Genomic DNA, 19,769 nt, shown 5'->3' with positions numbered 1-19,769 from the left:
CTGTAACGCACCAAATCAGCAATTCGAATTCTCATCCTTGCTTTCACATCTCTCGAGGGCCTCCTCCCCTCCCAATCTCTACAACCCCCTCCAGCTCCAAAACCCTCCGAGAACAGCACAGTTCTCTAATTACGGTCTCCAGCGCGCCCCAGTGTTAATCACTCCACCATTGGCCGTATCGTACGTGACAATAATAAACCAAATCTGGTACAGCGAGCAATCCGGAGACTGAGTAAATTGGGTTTGTATTTTCTGGAGTTTGGAAGAATCAGAGGAGATCTCATTGAAAGGTAGAGGATTCTGAGGGGGCTGGATAGGGTGGACACCGAGAGCTTCTTTCCGCTGGATGGAGAATCTGAAACATTGAGAACAGTTTCAGGCAGATCATTTAGGATTGAGATGAGGAGGAATGATTTCTTTCAAAGGGTTGTGAATCTTTAGAATTCTGTTCCTCAGAGGATTGCGATGCTCCAGTGTTGACTAATATTTACGGCTGTGGGATTGACAGAGTTTTCGTTTCTTGGGAAATTCAGGGATGTGGGGAGCAGACGGGAAAATGGATTTGAAACCCAAGATTAGCCATGATTGTATTGAATAGAGGAGCAGGGCTGATGGGCCGAATGGTCTCCTCTCTGCTCCGAACTCTTAACTGGGACAAATCCCTTTGAGAAGGCATCATAAAATACAAGTATGAAAATGTACAAAATATTTTTATTTCACATTTTCTCTTTCAATAAGACTCCTTTATACAAAAGACTCTTTTAATTTGAATATATACGTGAATCTATAAAATATTACAAGTTCGGTGCACACACTTTGTCACGTTTTGTCATCGGTAAATTCACTTGAGTCATTCTTTCATCGTGGCACAAACTCAGCTCCAATCCCAGGGAATGTGTCAATAAAACACAACTTTTAAACAATGATTCCGTCAGCTGGATGGATTTGTGCTTTGGAGCCTCTGAACTGAGCTCAGTTTTAAAATAGCAGCAGTGCAATACATCTGGCTCTCTGTTCCAGTGGGTGCTAACACAGAAGAACATAAGAACTAGGAGCAGGAGTTGGCCATCTGGCCCCTCGAGCCTGCTCCGCCGTTCAATAAGATCATGGCTGATCTTTTCATGGACTCAGCTCCACTTACCCACCCGCTCACCATAACCCTTAATCCCTTTACTGTTCAAAAATTTATCTATCCCTGCCTTAAATACATTCAATGAGGTATCCTCAACTGCTTCACTGGGAAGGGAATTCCACAGATTCACAACCCTTTGGGTGAAGAAGTTCCTCCTCAACTCAGTCCTAAATCTGCTCCCCCTTATTTTGAGGCCATGCCCCCTAGTTCTAGTTTCACCCAGCAGTGGAACCAACTTCCCTGCTTCTATCTTATCTATTCCCTTCATAATCTTATATATTTTTATAATTACCTGCCTTTTGTCTATCTCCTTTTTTAAACAGTGGCGTCACATTTGCTGTTTTCCAATCCGCGGGAACTACCCCAGAGTCCGGTGAATTTTGGTAAATTACCACTAGTGTATTTGCTATTTCCTCCGCCTGAAACTAATAGAAATTCTATTGCTTGTATTCCGCTCTGTCTGGCCCCCAGTGCCAGCGGCAGCTCGCTCTGTCTGGCCCCCAGTGCCAGTGGCAGCTCACTCTGTCTGGCCCCCAGTGCCAGCGGCAGCTCGCTCTGTCTGGCCCCCAGTTCCTTTGCGCAGTAACCCACGTGTTCACACTTCATGTGTGGACACAGAGAATGAGCATTTGCACTGATTCTCTCAGACTCTGGGACCCTAAACCCCAGGCTTACCTTTCCAGACCTGTCTGTGTCGTATCAACCAGGAATCCCTGCCCAGAGGTGGGGGGAATGGCCTTGGTAATGGTTTATTGCTCCTTCCTAAAGCCAGGGCAATGAGATCCATTGCCCTCCAACTCAACACCGGCCAATCGTGGGGCCTCCCTGACCTGCGCAGCTCAACTGTGTGGGGAGCACGGAGGAGAATGGACCCAGTGATTGGCACATTCACAATGGCGGAAGAGGGATGGGAGGGCAAGATAATCCACGTTGAGTAACATCACCATTGACCTGGCTGCCCAGAGACAGAAATAAATCCAGTGGAGAACAAGTAGCAATCTGCAAGTGACTCACCAGCCACTGGCCCAATCCCCACCACTTTTCCGTGCCTCTCTCTCTCCAAACCTCAGCACAATTCCTCATGAGAGAATGCATTTATCCTTCTTATTCCTGACGCTGCTCAGGCTGATTTTCCGATCTGGGATAGAGGAGCTGCCCTTCCCTGGAAAAAAAAACAGAAAGGACACAGGGTGAGTGAGAGCGGGGAGGGGAATCCCACATTGACACCAGGGGCCCCGGGAGAGTGTAATGAGGAGGGGGTATTGGGGTGGGGTGGGGAGGCAGGCAGTGTGGCGAGGGGTCCGCAAAAGATGTGCAACTTCACCTTCTGCTCATCCAGGGCATTAATTCCTCTGCGGGGAACATACGTGGGGGTGGGGCGGGGTGGGGGGAGCGACAGCCGAATGGTATTATCACTGGACTATTAATCCAGAAACTCAGCTCATGTTCTGGGGACCTGGGTTCAGAATGATGTGCGACTCAGAGGGGAACCTCTAGGTGGGGGTGTTCCCCATGTATCTGCTGCCCTTGTCCTTCTGGATGGAAGTGGTGGTGGGTTTGGAAGGTGCTGTCTGAGGAGTCTTGGTGAGTTGTCGCAGTGCATCTTGTAGATGGTACACACTGCTGCTACTGAGTGTCGGCTGGGGTGGAGGGGGCGGGTGTTGGCTGGGGTGCCAATCGAGCAGGGCTGCTTTGTCCAGTTGAGTGATGCCCAGTTGCCAGTTTACAGAGACAGGGAGGGATGAGGCGGAGGATGGATTTGGGGACATCCTTTCACAAAGGTAGCTGAGTCTAAAACTAGAGGACGTAGGTTTAATGTGAGAGGGGAGAGATGCAAAAATGTCCAGAGGGGCAATTTGTTCAGACAGAGGGTGGTGAGTGTCTGGAACAAGCTGCCAGAGGTAGGTAGTAGAGACGGGTACAATTTTATCTTTTAAAAAGCATTTAGGCAGTTACATGGGTGCAGAGGGATATGGGCCAAACACGAGCAATTGGGATTAGCTTAGTGGTTTATAGAAGAAAAGGGGCAACAAGTTGGGCCGAAGGGCCTGTTTCCATGCTGTAAACCTTGTGACTCTGTGACAGATCAAAATTTGAAATGTAGAACTGCCCTATCCGGAGGGGTGATGTGGAAACACTGTCGGCACTCAGTAAAACAGCCTCACAACACCTGTTAGACTTTAACTTGGTGTTGTGAGACCAGTTACTGTGCCTATCCGGAGGCGGAAGGGGGGGAGGAAGGATTGGGGATGATGGAGGCGGGGAGGGGAGGGGAGGGGGAGAGGGGGCCCTCTGTACACTGACTGAAGGGGCACCGGATGCTGAGTTCGAGAAGGTACAGTGTGACCGAAGATACCTGCACTCGTGTCAGTCGGGTTCGCGGTCTCTCCGGGCTGCCTCCCGCTTCTGAATGTATTTTTCACCTTGCCCCTCAGACTCTTCCTGTAGCTTTTGGGCTCCAATCCCCCGGGAAGCTCAGCCGGCCGGGAGTCACCGTCGGAGTTCTGAGCTGCTTTAACCTTCCTGGAGCTGCTCTGGCCGATGTTCAGGATTTTCCTCCTGCTGCTCGCTGTGCTGCTGGCATTGGGCATCTCAGCATCCGGAACCAGGTCCTCCAGCACCTCCGGCTCCTCCAGACCCCGCACGTCGTTACTGAGCAGCCACTCCCGGACGGCTTGGATCCCTTTGCTGTGATCCTCCTTCGTACTGTCCCTCATGGTGCCTTTCCTCTCTCGGAGTTTCACACTGCTCTCCCGCACCCTCAGCTCACTCAGAGGGAGCAGCTGGTTTTCCGAGGACACTCGGCGCATTCCCTGTGCAACCAGCTGGTATTTGGGATTGTGGAATTTCCTTTTCAAATCATCAGAGCGCGGCGGGATGAAGGTGGTGCCGATTCCCTTCACCAGGGCGGTGAATCCCGGTTGGATGTTGAGGTGATCTTGGAGATTCACTGCGTCCGAGTTGGCGTACAGCTCCCGGAATTCAATGTCAAAGTTTTCCAGGATCTGCCCGGTGTAGACGGTCAGCGCGCTGCGGTGTAACCGGGAACAATTCCAGGTGAAACTGCCGGAAAACAACAAACCCAGCTCAGCCTCGATCGGAAATGAAGAGTGAGAGTCCCCTTTATACAGAGTACGGGGAGCTCGCAGGAGGGGGTGGGGGGGGTATTTGTATCCAGGAAGTGGTGGGGGAGGTTGGAGGGGGTGGCGGAGTTGGGGGGAGGGGTGGGCGGGAGCGTGGGGGCTGTGGGGATGGGGGTCCCCATCTCAAACTACATCAACAACCCAAAAAACTTACTCCCTTCTCAGGACTTCTCATTTTCCAATGGGAGAGGAGCGTTCCCACATACAAACCCAACCCAGACCTTAGTCAGCCTGATACCCAGAGTCACACACACACAGTCACTCACTCTCTCACACAGACACACACACACAGACACACACACACACACAGTCGCTCACTCTCTCTCTCACACACACACACACACACACACACACAGTCACTCACTCTCTCTCTCACACACACACACACACACACAGATACACACAGTCGCTCATTCTCAGACACACAGTCACTCACTCTCACACACACACAGTGTCACAAATATGCAAACACAGTATGACACACACACACACAGATACTTACACGCGCAGACATTTACACACACACGCACACAGACACAGCCACCCCAGCAGGAGTCAATCGCGCTTTTGTCCGAGCCTCTGTAGCCGGACCCTTTCAGAAGCTTTGATTCCACACTGGCTGACTCTGTGTGACAGTCCAACTGGATCCCCCAGGGGGTGGGGGAAAAATAGCCTTTACAGTGATGTAACTGTGACGGGGAGACCTCACTGAAAAGCAGGACCGAGCCTCCTGCTGCCAAACAGCACGTGTAGCAATAAATAACCATCAACAGGAGGAGTCGGGGTTGGTATTATCCAGCCTCGGGTCCGGACGTAGATACTTACCTGTAGGAGCCGGAAAGCACTTTGTCACCATCCACAATCATAAACTTCTGGTTTAAAGCACCCTTAATGTATCCCGATTCCAAATAGAGGCCAGTGCCAGCAATCGAACGGACACGCAGGTACTGAAAAAACAAGAGAGCGAGTGACAGACAGAAAACCACACTTTCCTTCTCCCACCTTCTCTCCCGGAGTCGGAGGGCGGCTGTGATTGAATTTTCCAGCAGCGCCCCCTGTCTGAGCAGCCCATCCTTCCCCTGCAATCCTGCTATTTGGCTGTGGGGACTTCACCCCCAGGGCCAATCCCGTCCAGTTTGTCACACAGGAATGAGGGGCTGGCAGGATTGGGATCCCTGCGTGAGGCAATGAAGCCAGCAATTGGGAAGGAATCTCCCTGCGTTCTCGAACCCCACACCCTGTCGCTCATCCAATTCGCCCTCTTTCAAATAAAAAGAACAAAGCACACGAACAGACCCTTCAGCCCTCCAAGCCTGCACCAGCCATGCCGCCCAACTTAACTAAAACCCCCTCCCCTTCTGGGTACCATATCCCTCTATTCCCATCCTATTCATGGATTTGTCCCTTAAAACTCACTATTGTATCTGTTCCACTACCTCCTTGGCAGCGAGTTCCAGGCACCCACCACCCTCTAGGTAAAAAAACTTGCCTCGTACATTGCCCCTTGCACCTTGAACCCTAGTTTTTCCCTAGTAATTGATTCTTCCACCCTGGGAAAAAGCTTCTGACTATCCACTTTGCCCCTCATAATCTTGCAGACTTCTATCAGTCTTCTATCAGGTCTCCCCTCAATCTCCGTTGCTGGAACAAACCAGGTTTCTCCAACCTCTCCTCATAGCTAATGCCCTCCATACCAGGCAACATCCTGGTAAATCTTTTCTGTACCCTCTCCAAAGCCTCCACATTCTTCTGGTAGTGTGGCGACCAGAATTGAACACTAAGGCCTAACGAAGGTTCTATAAAGCTGCAACGTGACTTGCCAATTTTTAAACTCAGTGTCCCAGCCGATGAAGGCAAGCATGCCGTATGCCTTTTTGACTACCTTCTCCACCTGCATTGCCACTTTCGATGACCTGTGTACCTGAACACCCAGATCCCTCTGCCATTTACTGTATATTTCCTATCTGCATTAGACCTTCCAAAATGCATTACCTCACATCTGTTTGGATTAAACTTCATCTGCCATCTCTCTGCCCAAGTCTCCAACCGATCTATATCCTGCTGTATCCTCTGGTCCTCATCACTATCCACAAATCCACCTACCTTTGTGTTGTCCGCAAGCTTACTAATCAATCCATTAGGGACGATTAGGAATGTAGAAACTCTCCTACTCTCTCTCTCCACAGACGTTGCCAGGCTTGCTGAGAACTCTCAGTATTTTCTGTTTTTGTTTCAGATTCCAGCACCTGCAGTATTTTGTCTTTGTATTAACAAAAGGAGGCCATTCAGCCCTTCGAGCCTGCTCCGCTATTCATTAGGATCATCCCTGATCATCCAACTCAATAGCTAGATCCTGCCTTCCCCCCACCCCAACTTTGTCCCAAGAGATGTAAGTGACTCCCTCTTGAAAAACTTTCTCCTGCTCTCCTGTACAAAGATAAAAGCAAATTACTGCGGATGCTGGAATCTGAAACCAAAAGAGAAAAGACTGGAAAATCTCAGCGGGTCTGGCAGCATCTGTAAGGAGAGAAAAGAGCTGATGTTTCGAGTCCAGATGATCCATTTATCAAACCTGCCGACAAAGGGCTGAGTGTCAACCCTCAGAGATAGTTCCTCCTACCTTCCTCTGGACCGTGTGCACACCATGAACATGAAGCCATATCTCCAATATCGTCACCCATCTCATTTCCTCTGGATGCCTTTCCTCCCCACAGCTTTCCACCTCAAAGTCTCCCAACTCCGAACAGCCCCTATCCTCACGGACCACAGTCATTTGGACATAGACTCTCCCCCCTTCCCCCTCCCATTGGCGCTGTCTGCTCCGGTGGGACAGGAATCCAGGATTCAGCAACCCTGGAGCTTGAGGCAATCCCAGCGTGATTGGGTCACGTCCCCCAGCGCCCGCACTCACTCGGACCATCAAGTCATTCAGCTCCATTTTCCTGCACATTTCCAGAAAGTATTTCAGGTTCCCCTCGTCCAGGACAATGTAAACAGGGATTCTCCGTCTGTAACACGCCTCAGTCAGATCCTCAAATATATTCCGGTCTGTGAATTCATCCATAACCAGCGCTATCACCTGAATAAAGAGTTAACGAGACATTTTCCAAACAGCCGACACTCAATTCTGAGAATCACTGAATCCCTGCTGTGCAGAAGGAGACCATTCAGCCCATCGCGTCTGCACCAACCACAGTCCCATCCATGCCCTATTCCCATAACCCCATGCATTTACCCTAGCTAGTTCCCCCTGACACCATGGGGTAATTTAGCATGGCCAATCCACCTAACCCACACACCTTTGGACGCTAAGGGGCAACTTAGGATGGCCAATACACCCAACTTGCACACCTTTGGACTGTGAGAGCAAACCGGAGCACCCGGAGGAAACCCACACAGACATGGGGAGAATGTGCAAACTCCACACAGACACAGTGACCCAAGCCGGAATTCGGATCCGAGTCCCTGGAGCTGTGAGGCAGCAGTACTCATCCACTGTGCCACTCTCAGTTCTCAGTGTTGAGTTTAAAGAGAGGTTGGACATTTATTCCTTCAGTGAGTGACAGTGACTTGGAACTTGCTGGCCACTTGCTAAACACACCATGAAGGCTTAACTTACTTAGATTGGGGGGGGGGGGAGTGGGGAGGAGGAAGGTTAAAGGGATCCTCGATCTGAGCAAAAATATAACCCACCCCACCATGGAGGCCTCAGTGACTCCCCCCCATTCCCGTGATCAAAGCTGGCATATCTCCTCACAACCCCCCCATTCAAACAGCCATCACCAGCCTGCCCCCCAATGCATTCCCCCCCCCCCCCCCCCCCCAGCCCATGCAGATCCCACCAGTGAGATCCCAGGCACTGCCCAGTCATGTCCCTCCCCCGCAGGGACTATACTCACCATCACATCCTGGGGGGGGGGGAGGAGGTCTACAGTGCAGGAGGAGGCCACTCAGCCCACTGAGCCTGCACCGACTACAGTCCCACTCAGGCCCTATCCCCGTGACCCCACATATTTACTAATCCCCCTGACACTAAGGGGCAATTTAGTCTGGCCAATCCACCTAACCCGCACATCTTTGGAATGTGGGAGGAAACCGGAGCGCCCAGAGGAAACCCACGCAGACACGGGGAGAATGTGCAGGATCCGCACAGACAGTGACCCGAGGCCAGAATCGAACCCGGGTCCCTGGAGCTGAGAGCAGCAGTGTTTTATTTAAACATATTGAGATGTAATAAAATCAGGCTGGCACATGTTCTGGGAGTGAACCTGATATGATAGATAGGCCGAACCTGATAGGCAGCAGCTGGCCAAGTTAACTGGAACAAGTTATTTGTGGAGAAATCTACGGAGGGCAAGGGGGAGCGGGCGGGGGCTGTTCAAAAATTAAATGGTAACAGGAAGGTGCAACAAACCCAGGGAACCGCAGATGACCAGAGACACTCAGGAGAAGGAAAAGAGAACAGAAGAACATAAGAAATAGGAGCAGGAGTAGGCCATCTAGCCCTTCGAGCCTGCCCCGCCATTCAATAAGATCATGGCTGATCTGTCTTGGCTCAGTTCCACATTCCCGCCCTCTCCCCATAACCCTTAATCCCCTCGCTTATCAAAAACCCATCAACCTGCGTCTTAAAAATATTTTGCGAGGCAGCCTCCACCACTTCAACGGGCAGAGATTCACCACCCTTTGAGTGAAGAAGTTCCTCCTCAACTCCATTCTAAACTGCCCCCCCTTTATCCTGAGGCTGTGCCCCCTAGTCCTACTGTCCTTTCTGAGTGGGAAGAGTCTCTCCACCTCTATCCTATCCATCCCATTCATCATCTTATACATCTCAATGAGATCTCCCCTCATTCTTCTAAACTCTAACGAGTACAAGCCTAGTTTATTCAGCCTCTCCTCATAGTTCAACCCCCTCAACTCCGGTATCAGCCTAGTAAACCTCCTCTGCACTCCCTCCAAGGCCAAAATATCCTTGCGTAAGTGCGGCGACCAAAACTGCACACAGTACTCCAGCTGAAGCTTTTAACAAGTATAAGGGGAGTAAATGTGAGTGGAAGGAGCATCCGCACACATGAGGACGGTCTCAACAAGGATCTTGGGTTCATGTCGCACTATCTGTAACCCCCGTGACTTGCCTGGGTTTGCAAAACCTCACTTACTGTACTGTCTGGAGACAATACACATCTCTTTAACCTGTGATCAGTGCTCCTTCCACACACATTGTCGGCCACTTTAAGACTTGAACAGCAGGTTAGGTGTAAAGATTCACATTCTAATCAGTAATCTGTACACTGTTTGTGCTTTATATGCTTTGTCTGAGGCCAGAACTCTCCATTCACCTGACGAAGGGGCAAACCCCGAAAGCTTGTGAGTTTACTATCAAATAAATCGGTTGGACTTTAACCTGGTGTTGTCAGACTTCTTACTGGGTTTACCCCAGTCCAACACCGGCATCTCCACATCATTAGTGGCAGGAGACAGAGGGTGGTGACAGACAGCTGCTTTAGTGACTGGAGTCCAGTGACCAGTGGCGTTCCACAGGGATCTGTGCTGAGCCCCCTATCGTTCGTCATTTAAATAAATGACAGATGACTATGTTGGGGGGTAGGATCAGTAAGTTTGCCGATGCCACAAAGATTGGCTAAGTGGTTAACAGTGAGATTGAGTGTTTTGAGTTACAGAGAGATATAGACGAGATGGTCAAATGGGCGGATAAGTGGCAGATGGAACTTAACCCTGAGAAGTGAGAGGAAATGCCACTTTGGAAGGAGTAATTTGACAAGGAAGTGTACTACGAAAGGTCTGACACTGGGAAGTTCCGAAGAACAAAGGGACACTGGTGTGTTTATAGAGTCATAGAAGTTTACAGCGTGGGAATAAGCCCTTCGGCCCAACATGTCCATGCCATCCTTTTTTTAAACCCCTAAGCTAGTCCCAACTACCCGTGTTTGGCCCGTATCCCTCTGTACCCATGTAACTGTCTAAATGCTTTTTAAAAGACAAAATTGTTTGTGCACAGATCTCTGAAGGCAGAAAGGCAGGTTAACAGGGTGATGAAAAAGGCAAAATGCCTTTATCAATCGGGGTGTAGATTACAAAAGCAGAGAGGTCGTGATGGAGTTGTGTAGAACTTACGTGAGGCCACAGCTGGAGCACTGTGTGCAGTTCTGGTCACCACATTATAGGGAGGATGTGATTGCACTGAAGGGGGTGCAGAGGAGATTCACCAGGGTGCTGCCTGGGATGGAACATTGAAGTTATAAACAGAGGTTGGATAGGCTTGGGTCGTTTTCATTGGGTAAACCTGTTGGACTTTAACCTGATGACAGACTTCTTATTGAGCCTACCCCAGTCCAACACCAGCATATCCACATCTTGTTTTCTCTGGAGCAGAGAAGACTGAGGGGTGACCTGATCGAGGTGTACAAGATTATGAGGGGCACGGACAGAGTGGACAAGGAGCAGCTGTTCCTCTTAGTTGAAGGGTCAGTCGCAAGGAGATACAGACTCAAGCTGAGGGGAAGGAGGTTTAGGAGGGATGTGAGGAAAAGCTTTTTTCCCCAGAGGGTGGTGAGGGTCTGAATGTGCTGCCTGGGAGGGTGGTGGGGGTGGGATGCCTCACATCCTTTAAAAAGTTCCTGGATGAGCACTTGGCCCATCGTAACATTCAGGGCCATGGGCCAAGTGCTGGCAAGTGGGGTCAGGTGGGCAGGTCAGAGCCTTTCATGTATCAGTACAGACTTGATGGGCTGAAGGGCCTCTTCTGCACTGTGGGATTCTGTGATTCTGATTACATCACCGGTGAGATTCATGCTCTCCAGGATTCTCTGGATCTGGAGCCCCCATCGCCATTCCCAAGGGAGGGAGGTGCGAGGAGGCGGAGAGAGGTGAGAGGAGGGCGAGGGAGGAAGGGGCAAGGACAGAGGGAGGTGCAAGGTGGGGGAGGGTGGTATGAGGTGGAGGAAGACCTCTGGATTAGAGAGCAGAATTGGAAAGAGTGCGGAGTGAGAGAGTGTTTGAGAATCCACGAGGGATCCTGGAGTTAATCTTGTCGAGGTTAATGGGGTTTGAAATGAACCTAATGACAGAGTGGGGATTGGAACCTCCAATCAGAACAAGGAGACGCTTCCTACTTTGAACCTCAGACTGTGAATATCTTGTGTTGTTTGCTGTCTCCAGGTCTTTACCTCTCTGGCAATATTCCCCTCAGGAACGCGGTCAGATTGGTAAATCCGCTTTAATCAGCCTTCTGTAATCTGCCAGTGTGAATTACAGTTTAATAACCGGCCTGTAAGTTTCAGGCTGCTTGTTAACAACAGCCCAGGAGAGGGAGAACGGTTTTATTTCCTTCTCAACACAACAGCCGATATGTGACACCCATTGCGTGGGTGCTGCTGTGTGACAGGCTGCAATACATCAATCTTCCACCTTCTCACAGTTCATGTGGTGTAGGTACACCCACAGTGCTGTTAGGGAGGGAGCTCCAGGATTTTGACCCAGTGACTGTGAAGGAACGGCCGATATATTTCCAAGTCAGGATGGTGAGTGGCTTGGAGGGGAACTTGCAGGTGGGGGTGTTCCCCATGTATCTGCTGCCCTTGTCCTTCTAGATGGAAGCGGTGGTGGGTTTGGAAGGTGCTGTCTAAGGATCTTTGGTGAATTGCTGCAGAGCATCTTGTAGGTGGTACACACTGCTGCTACTGAGTGTCGGTGGTGGAGGGAGTGGGTGTTTGTAATCGATCAGTGATACTCACAAAAGGTCAGAATTGGAGGAGTGCAGAGATCGGAGGGCAGGGCTGTGGGATTGGTAGAGAGATGGAGGGAGGAAGGATTGAAACCAAATGGATGAGAATTTTAAACTCAAGACATTGCTTTGATTGGGACTCATTGGAGGTCAGTGAGCATGGTGGGGGGGGGGTGCAATAGGGGCTTGGGTGGGATGCTGTTTTGGAGAATCTTCCATTCAATAAGATTATAGCTGAAAGGTAGGAAAGAAATCATAAACTGTGTAAAATGAAACTTATTTTCTGCTTGTTTGTAAATAAACTTTGCTGTGTTTAAAGATGGCTGTCACAAGTCATCTGATGTTTGGATTTGTAAGATGACGGTTTAGGTATTCCAGAAGAAACTTGCCCAACACACTGCTCGTGGGATCTCACACCTGGGGCTGTCAACGTCCGCTTCAAACAGGAACATTTGAAAGGAAGTGGAGATCGCTTGGATCTTTATAAGCTCGATTGAAGTAGGAGGGTTTGTCAAGAAATAGCAACAAGGAACAGGGTCATTAATATGGATAATGACTCTTTTGGAGCTTCATGATTGGGCCAATCTAAGCCATAAAACAAAAGTCTGGTCCAGACACCAGATGAACATCCCTTTATGAAATTGTTGTGGATGAAGGAGGTCATGTGACTTGCATGGCCTTTTCCGTGATGTCTTTATATTGTTGAGAAGGCAGAAGCAGGCCGGTTATCTGATTCATCTGTAAGCTGCTCGCAACATCCAGGCAATCCGCGGAAACCCCTTCCCACAACCTGTTAATCCGGAAACCACGGTGCACTGGCTGACAAACAGAAAAAAAACTTCCTAATAATTGACCCCATGTTACTGTGGCCACATCACCTTGAAGGAATTCGACACTTTCACCTTCAGCCAGGAACCCCCCTGCATTAGAATTGCCCCAAAACAGAACCCCCTCTGCATCTGGTACTTTCTGGACTCTGGCAATCTGATATTCAGTTTAATAGTTTTGAACCAGTGACTGTGATCTATTTCCAAGTCAGGATGGTGAGTGACTCAGAGGGGAACTTGCAGGCGAGGATGTTCCCAGGTATCTGCTGCCCTTGTCTGTCTAGACGGCAGGGGTCGTGGGTTTGGAAGGTGCTGTCGAAGGAGCCTTGGCGAGTTGCTGCAGTGCGTCTTAGAACACAAGAACTAGGAGCAGGAGTCGGCCATCTGGCCCCTCGAGCCTGCTCCGCCATTCCATAAGATCATGGCTGATCTTATCGTGGACTCAGCTCCACTTACCCACCCCCTCACCATAACCCTTAATTCCTTTACTGTTCAAAAATCTATCTATCCTTGCCTTAAAAACATTCAGTGTAGTAGCCTCAACTGCTTCACTGGGCAGGGAATTCCACAGTTTCACAACTCTTTGGGTGAAGAAGTTCTTCCTCAACTCAGTCCTAAATTTGCTTCCCCTTATTTTGAGGCCACGCCCCCTAGTTCTAGTTTCACCCTCCATGGAAACAACCTCCCTGCTTCTATCTGATCGATTCCCTTCATAATCTTATATGTTTCTATCAGATCTCCACTCGTTCTTCTGAACTCCAATCTTGTAGACGGTACACATGGGTGTCGCTGTGCATCACTGATGGAGTCCTGCAGCTTGCAAAGGGTTAATTTGTGGCCATGCAGATATGATGACAGGGGTGTTGCTCAAGTTAAACTGATAAGAATATCTTCCTTTTCCCTGTTGACTACCTGTGCTGCAGGCTTGGCTGTGGTTTGCATTGCCGCTACACTCTGACATTGATCAGATAAAAACAGCTAAACTCAGCATCGCTTCAAGATTCACTCTTTCCTGTGAGGCGACAGAGATGGGGGAGGGTTTCAGAACCCAGAGCAGAATGGGGTGGGGATAAGGGTCAGGCAGGTTTGGAGATCAGAAATGTTGGATTTGGCTGTGCACCAATCTCTGTCATTGAGTCAGAAGTTTACAGCATGGAATCAGGCCCTTTGGCCCAACTTGTCCATGTCGCCCAGCTTTTACCACTAAGTTAGTCTCAATTGCCCGCATTTGGCCCATATCCCTCTATACCTATCTTATCACGTAACTGTCTAAATGCTTTTTAAAAGACAAAATTGTACCTGCCTCCACTACACCTCTGGCAGCTTGTTCCAGGCACTCACCACCCTTTGTGTGACCCTGGACCCTTTTGTGTCTCTCCCCCACCACCATCTAGGACAACAAGGGCAGCAGATACATGGGAACACTACCCACCTGCAAGTTCCCCTCTCACCTTAAACCTATGCCCTCTAGTTTTAGACTTCCCTACCTTTGGGAAAAGATATTGACTATCTAGCTGATCTATGCCCCTCTTGATTTTATAGACCTCTATAAGATCACCCCTAAGCCTCCTACGCTCCAGAGAAAAAAAGTCCCAGTCTATCCAATCTCTCGTTATAACTCAAACCATCAAGTCCCAGTAACATCCTCACTGTTTCTAGTTTAATAATATCCTTCCTATAAAAGGATGAACAGATCTGTACACAGTCTTCCAAGTGTGGCCTTACCAATGTTTTGGACAACTTCAAGAAGACGTCCCAACTCCTGTATTCAATGTTCTGACCAATGAAACTAAGCATGCCGAATGCCTTCTTCACCACTCTATCCACCTGTGACTCCACTTCCAAAAAGCTATGAACCTGTACCCCTAGGTCTCTTTGTTCTATAGTCCTACCATTAACTAAGTCAGTCCTGCCCTGGTTCAATCTACCAAAATGTATCACCTCGCATTTGTCTAAATTAAACTCCATCTGCCATTCGTCAGCCCACTGGCCCAATTGATCAAGATCCCGTTGCAATTGGAGATAGCCTTCATCACTGACCAATCTTGGAGTCATCTGCAAACTTACTAACCATGTCTCCTAAATAAATGGCAAATAACAGTGGACCCAGCACTGATCACCGAGGCACACCGCTGGTCACAGGCCTCCAGTTTGAAAAACAACCCTCTACAACCACCCTCTGGCTTCTGTCAAGAACAGTAAGAAGTCTCACAACACCAGGTTAAAGTCCAACACGTTTATTTGATAGTAAATGTCACAAACTTTCAGAACGATATTCCTTTGTCAGGTGAGTGGAGAGTTCTGACTGGATAATGTCGGCATCTCCACATTCTGTCAGGGAGCCAATTTTGTATCCATTTAGAAACTTCACCCCGGATCCTGAGAGATTTAATCTTGTGCAACAACCTACCATGCGGTACCTTGTCAAAGGCCTTGCTAAAGTCCAGGTAGACAAAGCAACAGTGGCCTCACCAAGAGATAACGGCATGTCTGTGGCAGGGCTGCACTTAGAAGTGCCCCTGGAAGGTTTTATATTAAATCTGAAGCTCTTTCTAGCACAGACAATAAGGGGACAGACAATCAACAATGAATCCTCACTCCTGTGAAATACCCACTGCCAGTCTCAGCGGGACAGATTGAGAGTTTCACGGCCAGGTGAGGAGGGGATCGAGCTAGTGATGCACTCATGGATGAATAGCTGACAGATCTGAAGCATCAAAGGGGTTCCTATTCCTTGTGGAATCAAAACTGAGCGAGAGTCAGCATCACCACAGGCAGGGTATGTTAGGGGAAGGGGGAGAAACCCCGTGGCTTCAATCATATTGCCATCTCCTAGACCCCCAGCATCTACATCCTGGGAACATTATCATCGAATAGAAACTCCAACCACGAAAGTACAGTGGCTACAAGAGCAGATCAGAGGCTGGGAATCCTGCGGAGAGTAACTCACCTCCTGACTCCCCAAAACCTGTCCACCATCTACAAGGCACAAGTCAGGAGTGCGATGGAATACTCCCCACTTGCCTGGAAGGGTGCAGCTCCAACAACACTCAAGAAGCCCAACACCATCCAGGACAAAGCAGCCCCGCTTGATTGGCACCCCATCCACAAACACCCACTCCCTCCACCACCGACACTCAAGATGCACTGCAGCAATTCACCAAGGTTCCTTAGACAGCACCTTCCAACCCACGATCTCCACCATCTAGAAGGACAAGGGCAGCAGGTACATGGGGAACGCCCCCACCTGCAAGTTTCCCTCCAAGTCACTCACCATCCTGACTTGGAAATATATCGGCCGTTCCTTTGCTGTCGCTGGGTTAGAATCCTGGAGTTGTCTCCCTAACAGCACTGTGGGTGTACCTACACCATGTGGACTGCAGCGGTACAAAATGGCGGATCACCAACACCTTCTGAAGGGGATTTTCACAGTAAATTCATTGCAGTGTTAATGTAAGCACTAATAAGTAAGGTTTAAATTCGGGATGGGCAATAAATGCTGGCCTATCCAGTGACACCCATATCCTGTGAATGAATTAAATACAAGAGCAGGATATGCTGAACAGCTAGGATTTATGTTTGGAGCGATGGCAGAGGGCGGGGTTCTTGGAATTGTTCAACCGCTTTGTATGAAGGATTGTTTCTTGTCTGAAAAAAATCACCAACAACTTTGAGTCGATTCACATTTACACAGCGAATAGCAGGGGTGCGACATCGCCGCGGCGAATAATGGGGGTGTGACATCGCCGCGGCGAATAACAGGGGTGCGACATCGCCGCGGCACTGATTGGAGTGCGACAGAGTGAAGAATCGGGATTGAGTGAGAGAAAGGACATGGGTGTAAATTCAGATCAAAGACCGTCGAAAAACACACTGGACCCACCCACATTCAATCCCCTCACCCAATAGTCTGACTGCACCTCCCACCCCGGCAACCAAAGAGAAATAAACTGGAGGGAGTGGCGGTGGCGGTGGGCGTGGGGGGGGGGGGGGGAAGTGAGCAAAGAGCAACCAATTTTGGGATAGTCTGTGGGAAATTCCTCCCCAGTTCTCCCAGGGAAACTCCAAGTGAGCACAGGCCTCTCTCGCTCACACACAGGCGCCAGACTGTGGCGACTAGGAGATTCTCACAGTAGCTTTATTGCGGTGTTAATATAAGACTGACTTGTGATGAATAAATATACTTTACACACTGACACACACACCCAACGATCCAGCAGTTATCACCCAAATGCTGGTTACCATGGTGATATTAGGTTAACAAATTCACATCTTTCTGTAAACAAATCCTCCACTTGCTTCATGTGTCAACATTGATACAACTTCGGAAAGCTGCCCAACCCGCTTTACACCAAGAAATAGTTGTTTTAAAAAGCGTCCTGACCATCTGTTTCTTTGCCCCCCGTGGAGGCAGCAGTGAGGGTTACCTTCTAAAACCCACCGCATAACAGGGTAATACAAATGGCTGATGTGCAATCATAGAATCCCTACAGTGCAGAAGGTGGCCATTCAGCCCATCGAGTCTGCACCGACCACAATCCCACCCAGGCCCGATCCCCCTCAGTGCACATATTTACTCCCTGACACTAAGGGGCAATTTAGCATGGCCAATCCACCTAACCTGCGCATCTGTGGACTGTGGGAGGAAGCCAGAGCACCCAGAGAAGACCCACACAGACACGGGGAGAATGTACAAACTCCACACAGACAGTGACCCAAGGCTGGAATCAAACCCATCCCAGGCGCTGTGAGGCAGGAGTGCTAACTACTGCAAAGGGTAGTAAAAGGCAAGGCTGCTGTGGGACTGGAGTCACGTAGAGTTGCAGGTCTCCTTTCTGAACGATGCAACACCGGGGACAATCCAACACTTACTTCCCTGGTCACCAAAACCGATTTCACCTCTTCAAACTTAACTCAGATTCACAACAGAGAATTGGTGCGATTGAAACTCACCATCCAGCTGGGGCATTTAGTCCCTGCCCTGGGAGCAACAGTCATGTAAACCAGACACGAGAGCACAGTGCCAGAATGCGCAGCGGGAGAGTCAGACAATGTTAACAATGATCAAGTTGAAAAGGTGAGGTTTAAGAAAGAAGCTTTTTAAAGGTGAGAGAGGCAAGGTGAGGGTAGAGTGGGAGGGATGGAGGGAGGGGGCCATGGGGAGGGGGGGGAGGCGGTGGAAGCCTGGAGATGGGGATCCAGGTGAGCAAAGCAGGAAAACATGTTGGAACAAGACTTTGGCAAGATTGGAGAGTAAAACTGAAAGCGACACTGACTAATATAACTCAAAGTTATACAAAGAGTGTAAATCTATCCAACTGGAGAAAGAGGGCAGAATAAAGGGGCCAAGTGGACAATTCTTGCTGCTATTTCTTATGAAAACACACAGCGGATGTTGGGCAGGGGGGAATTAATACCTCTTGGGCACCTTCTGTCATGAAGGACCTCCTGTATCCAGTTTACTGATCTCTGTGACTCAATGGGTAGGCACTGTCACCTCGGAAACAGATTGCTAAATCATTTTCCATTACAAAGTTGACACAGACCCATCCATTGCCGGTGCTGAGCGAGCGCCACGCCGTCAGGGGCCCGGTGCTGAGCGAGCACCGCGCTGTCTGGGGCCCGGTGCTGAGCGAGCGCCGCGCTGTCTGGGGCCCGATGCTGAGGGAGCGCCGCGCCATCTGGGGCCCGGTGCTGAGCGAGCGCCGCGCTGTCAGGGGCCCGGTGCTGAGCGAGCGCCGCGCTGTCTGGGGCCCGGTGCTGAGCGAGCGCCACGCCGTCAGGGGCCCGGTGCTGAGCGAGCGCCGCGCCGTCAGGGGCCCGGTGCTGAGCGAGCGCCGCGCCGTCAGGGGCCCGGTGCTGAGCGAGCGCCGCGCCGTCAGGGGCCGGTGCTGAGGGAGCGCCGCGCCGTCAGGGGCCCGGTGCTGAGCGAGCGCCGCGCCGTCAGGGGCCCGGTGCTGAGCGAGCGCCGCGCCGTCAGGGGCCGGTGCTGAGGGAGCGCCGCGCCGTCAGGGGCCCGGTGCTGAGGGAGCGCCGCGCCGTCAGGGGCCCGGTGCTGAGGGAGCGCTGCGCTGTCAGGGGCCGGTGCTGAGCGAGCGCCACACTGTCAGGGGCCCGGTGCTGAGCGAGCGCCACACCGTCAGGGGCCCGGTGCTGAGGGAGCGCCGCGCTGTTGGCAGTGGGGAGAGGGTGTGGGGGAGTGGGTAGGAAAAGTGAAAGGGAGTTCTCACCAGTGACCCAGGGCCAATGTTTATCCCTCAAGCAACATCATTAAAATGGATTATTCGACCATTATCACATTGCCACTTGTGGGATCTTGCTGTGCGCAAATTGGCTGCCGTGTTTCCTACCTCACAACAGTGACTGTGCTTGGAAAGGTGGTGAGAGGGGGTGCCTCAGAAAGGAGGGCCAGCTGCTGTGTCGCAGTCACTCACCTTCTTTGCCTCCTGGATCACCTTCCTGACTATTTCCTTGATGAAGGGGTCGTTGTTTTTGGGGGGGTGCATGTGGACCGTTGCCCGGGTGATCCCCCGGTACGTCACCTGGTCAGTCCAGCCCAGGTCCAGGTCCGGGATGGGGACGTCACTCTGCTCTGGCCAGTAGGTCGAGGAGCTGTCATTGGCTGCCTTCTCACCTTTGGAGTTGTCCTTTCTCTCCTCGTACCTGTGGCAGTTTCTGGAAATGTGCTCCACCTCTTTGGAGGAAATAAACTCTTTGATTTTCTTCTCCTTCAGGAGTTTGTGAAAGTTCTCCTCTCCAGATTCCAGAAGGCCATTCAAAGCCAAACGTTGATATTCACAATAATAGAACTCTGCATTTTTATCAGTGAGTCTAATGTTGATGTGACCATCCTCCAAGCACTCCAGCTGGGAACCCGCCATCTTCTCCGCTTCCTACTCTTCTTCCTGTCCCGACTCACCTGG

General features: G+C 50.4%; 1 protein-coding gene across 1 annotated transcript; it reads right to left on the bottom strand.

Moving 5' to 3' along the window:
• Positions 1 to 1,257: 1,257 nt before the first annotated feature.
• Positions 1,258 to 19,769, bottom strand: fam83fb (family with sequence similarity 83 member Fb). The gene is made up of 5 exons (XM_080217649.1): positions 19,281 to 19,769; positions 7,187 to 7,354; positions 5,101 to 5,222; positions 3,489 to 4,195; positions 1,258 to 2,294 (listed from the first exon to the last, which is right to left on the bottom strand). Exons 1-5 carry the CDS (start codon positions 19,725 to 19,727, stop codon positions 2,212 to 2,214), a joined length of 1,527 nt encoding a protein of 508 aa, XP_080073775.1. The 5' UTR covers positions 19,728 to 19,769; the 3' UTR covers positions 1,258 to 2,211.

The sequence above is a fragment of the Carcharhinus amblyrhynchos genome, chromosome 35 (genome assembly GCF_965287045.1).
Source record: "Carcharhinus amblyrhynchos chromosome 35, sCarAmb.v2.hapA, whole genome shotgun sequence".
NCBI classification, from domain to species: Eukaryota; Metazoa; Chordata; class Chondrichthyes; order Carcharhiniformes; family Carcharhinidae; genus Carcharhinus; species Carcharhinus amblyrhynchos.
This window is presented reverse-complemented; position numbering and strand designations above follow the sequence as displayed.

Coding starts and splice junctions, on each gene's coding strand:
- fam83fb (XM_080217649.1), bottom strand. CDS start 19,727: ATGGCGGGTTCCCAGCTGGAGTGCTTGGAGGATGGTCACATCAACATT. Junction 7,355..19,280: donor TGATCCAGGAGGCAAAGAAG/GTGAGTGACTGC, acceptor CTCTTTATTCAG/GTGATAGCGCTGGTTATGGA. Junction 5,223..7,186: donor TGAATGACTTGATGGTCCGA/GTGAGTGCGGGC, acceptor TTGTTTTTTCAG/TACCTGCGTGTCCGTTCGAT.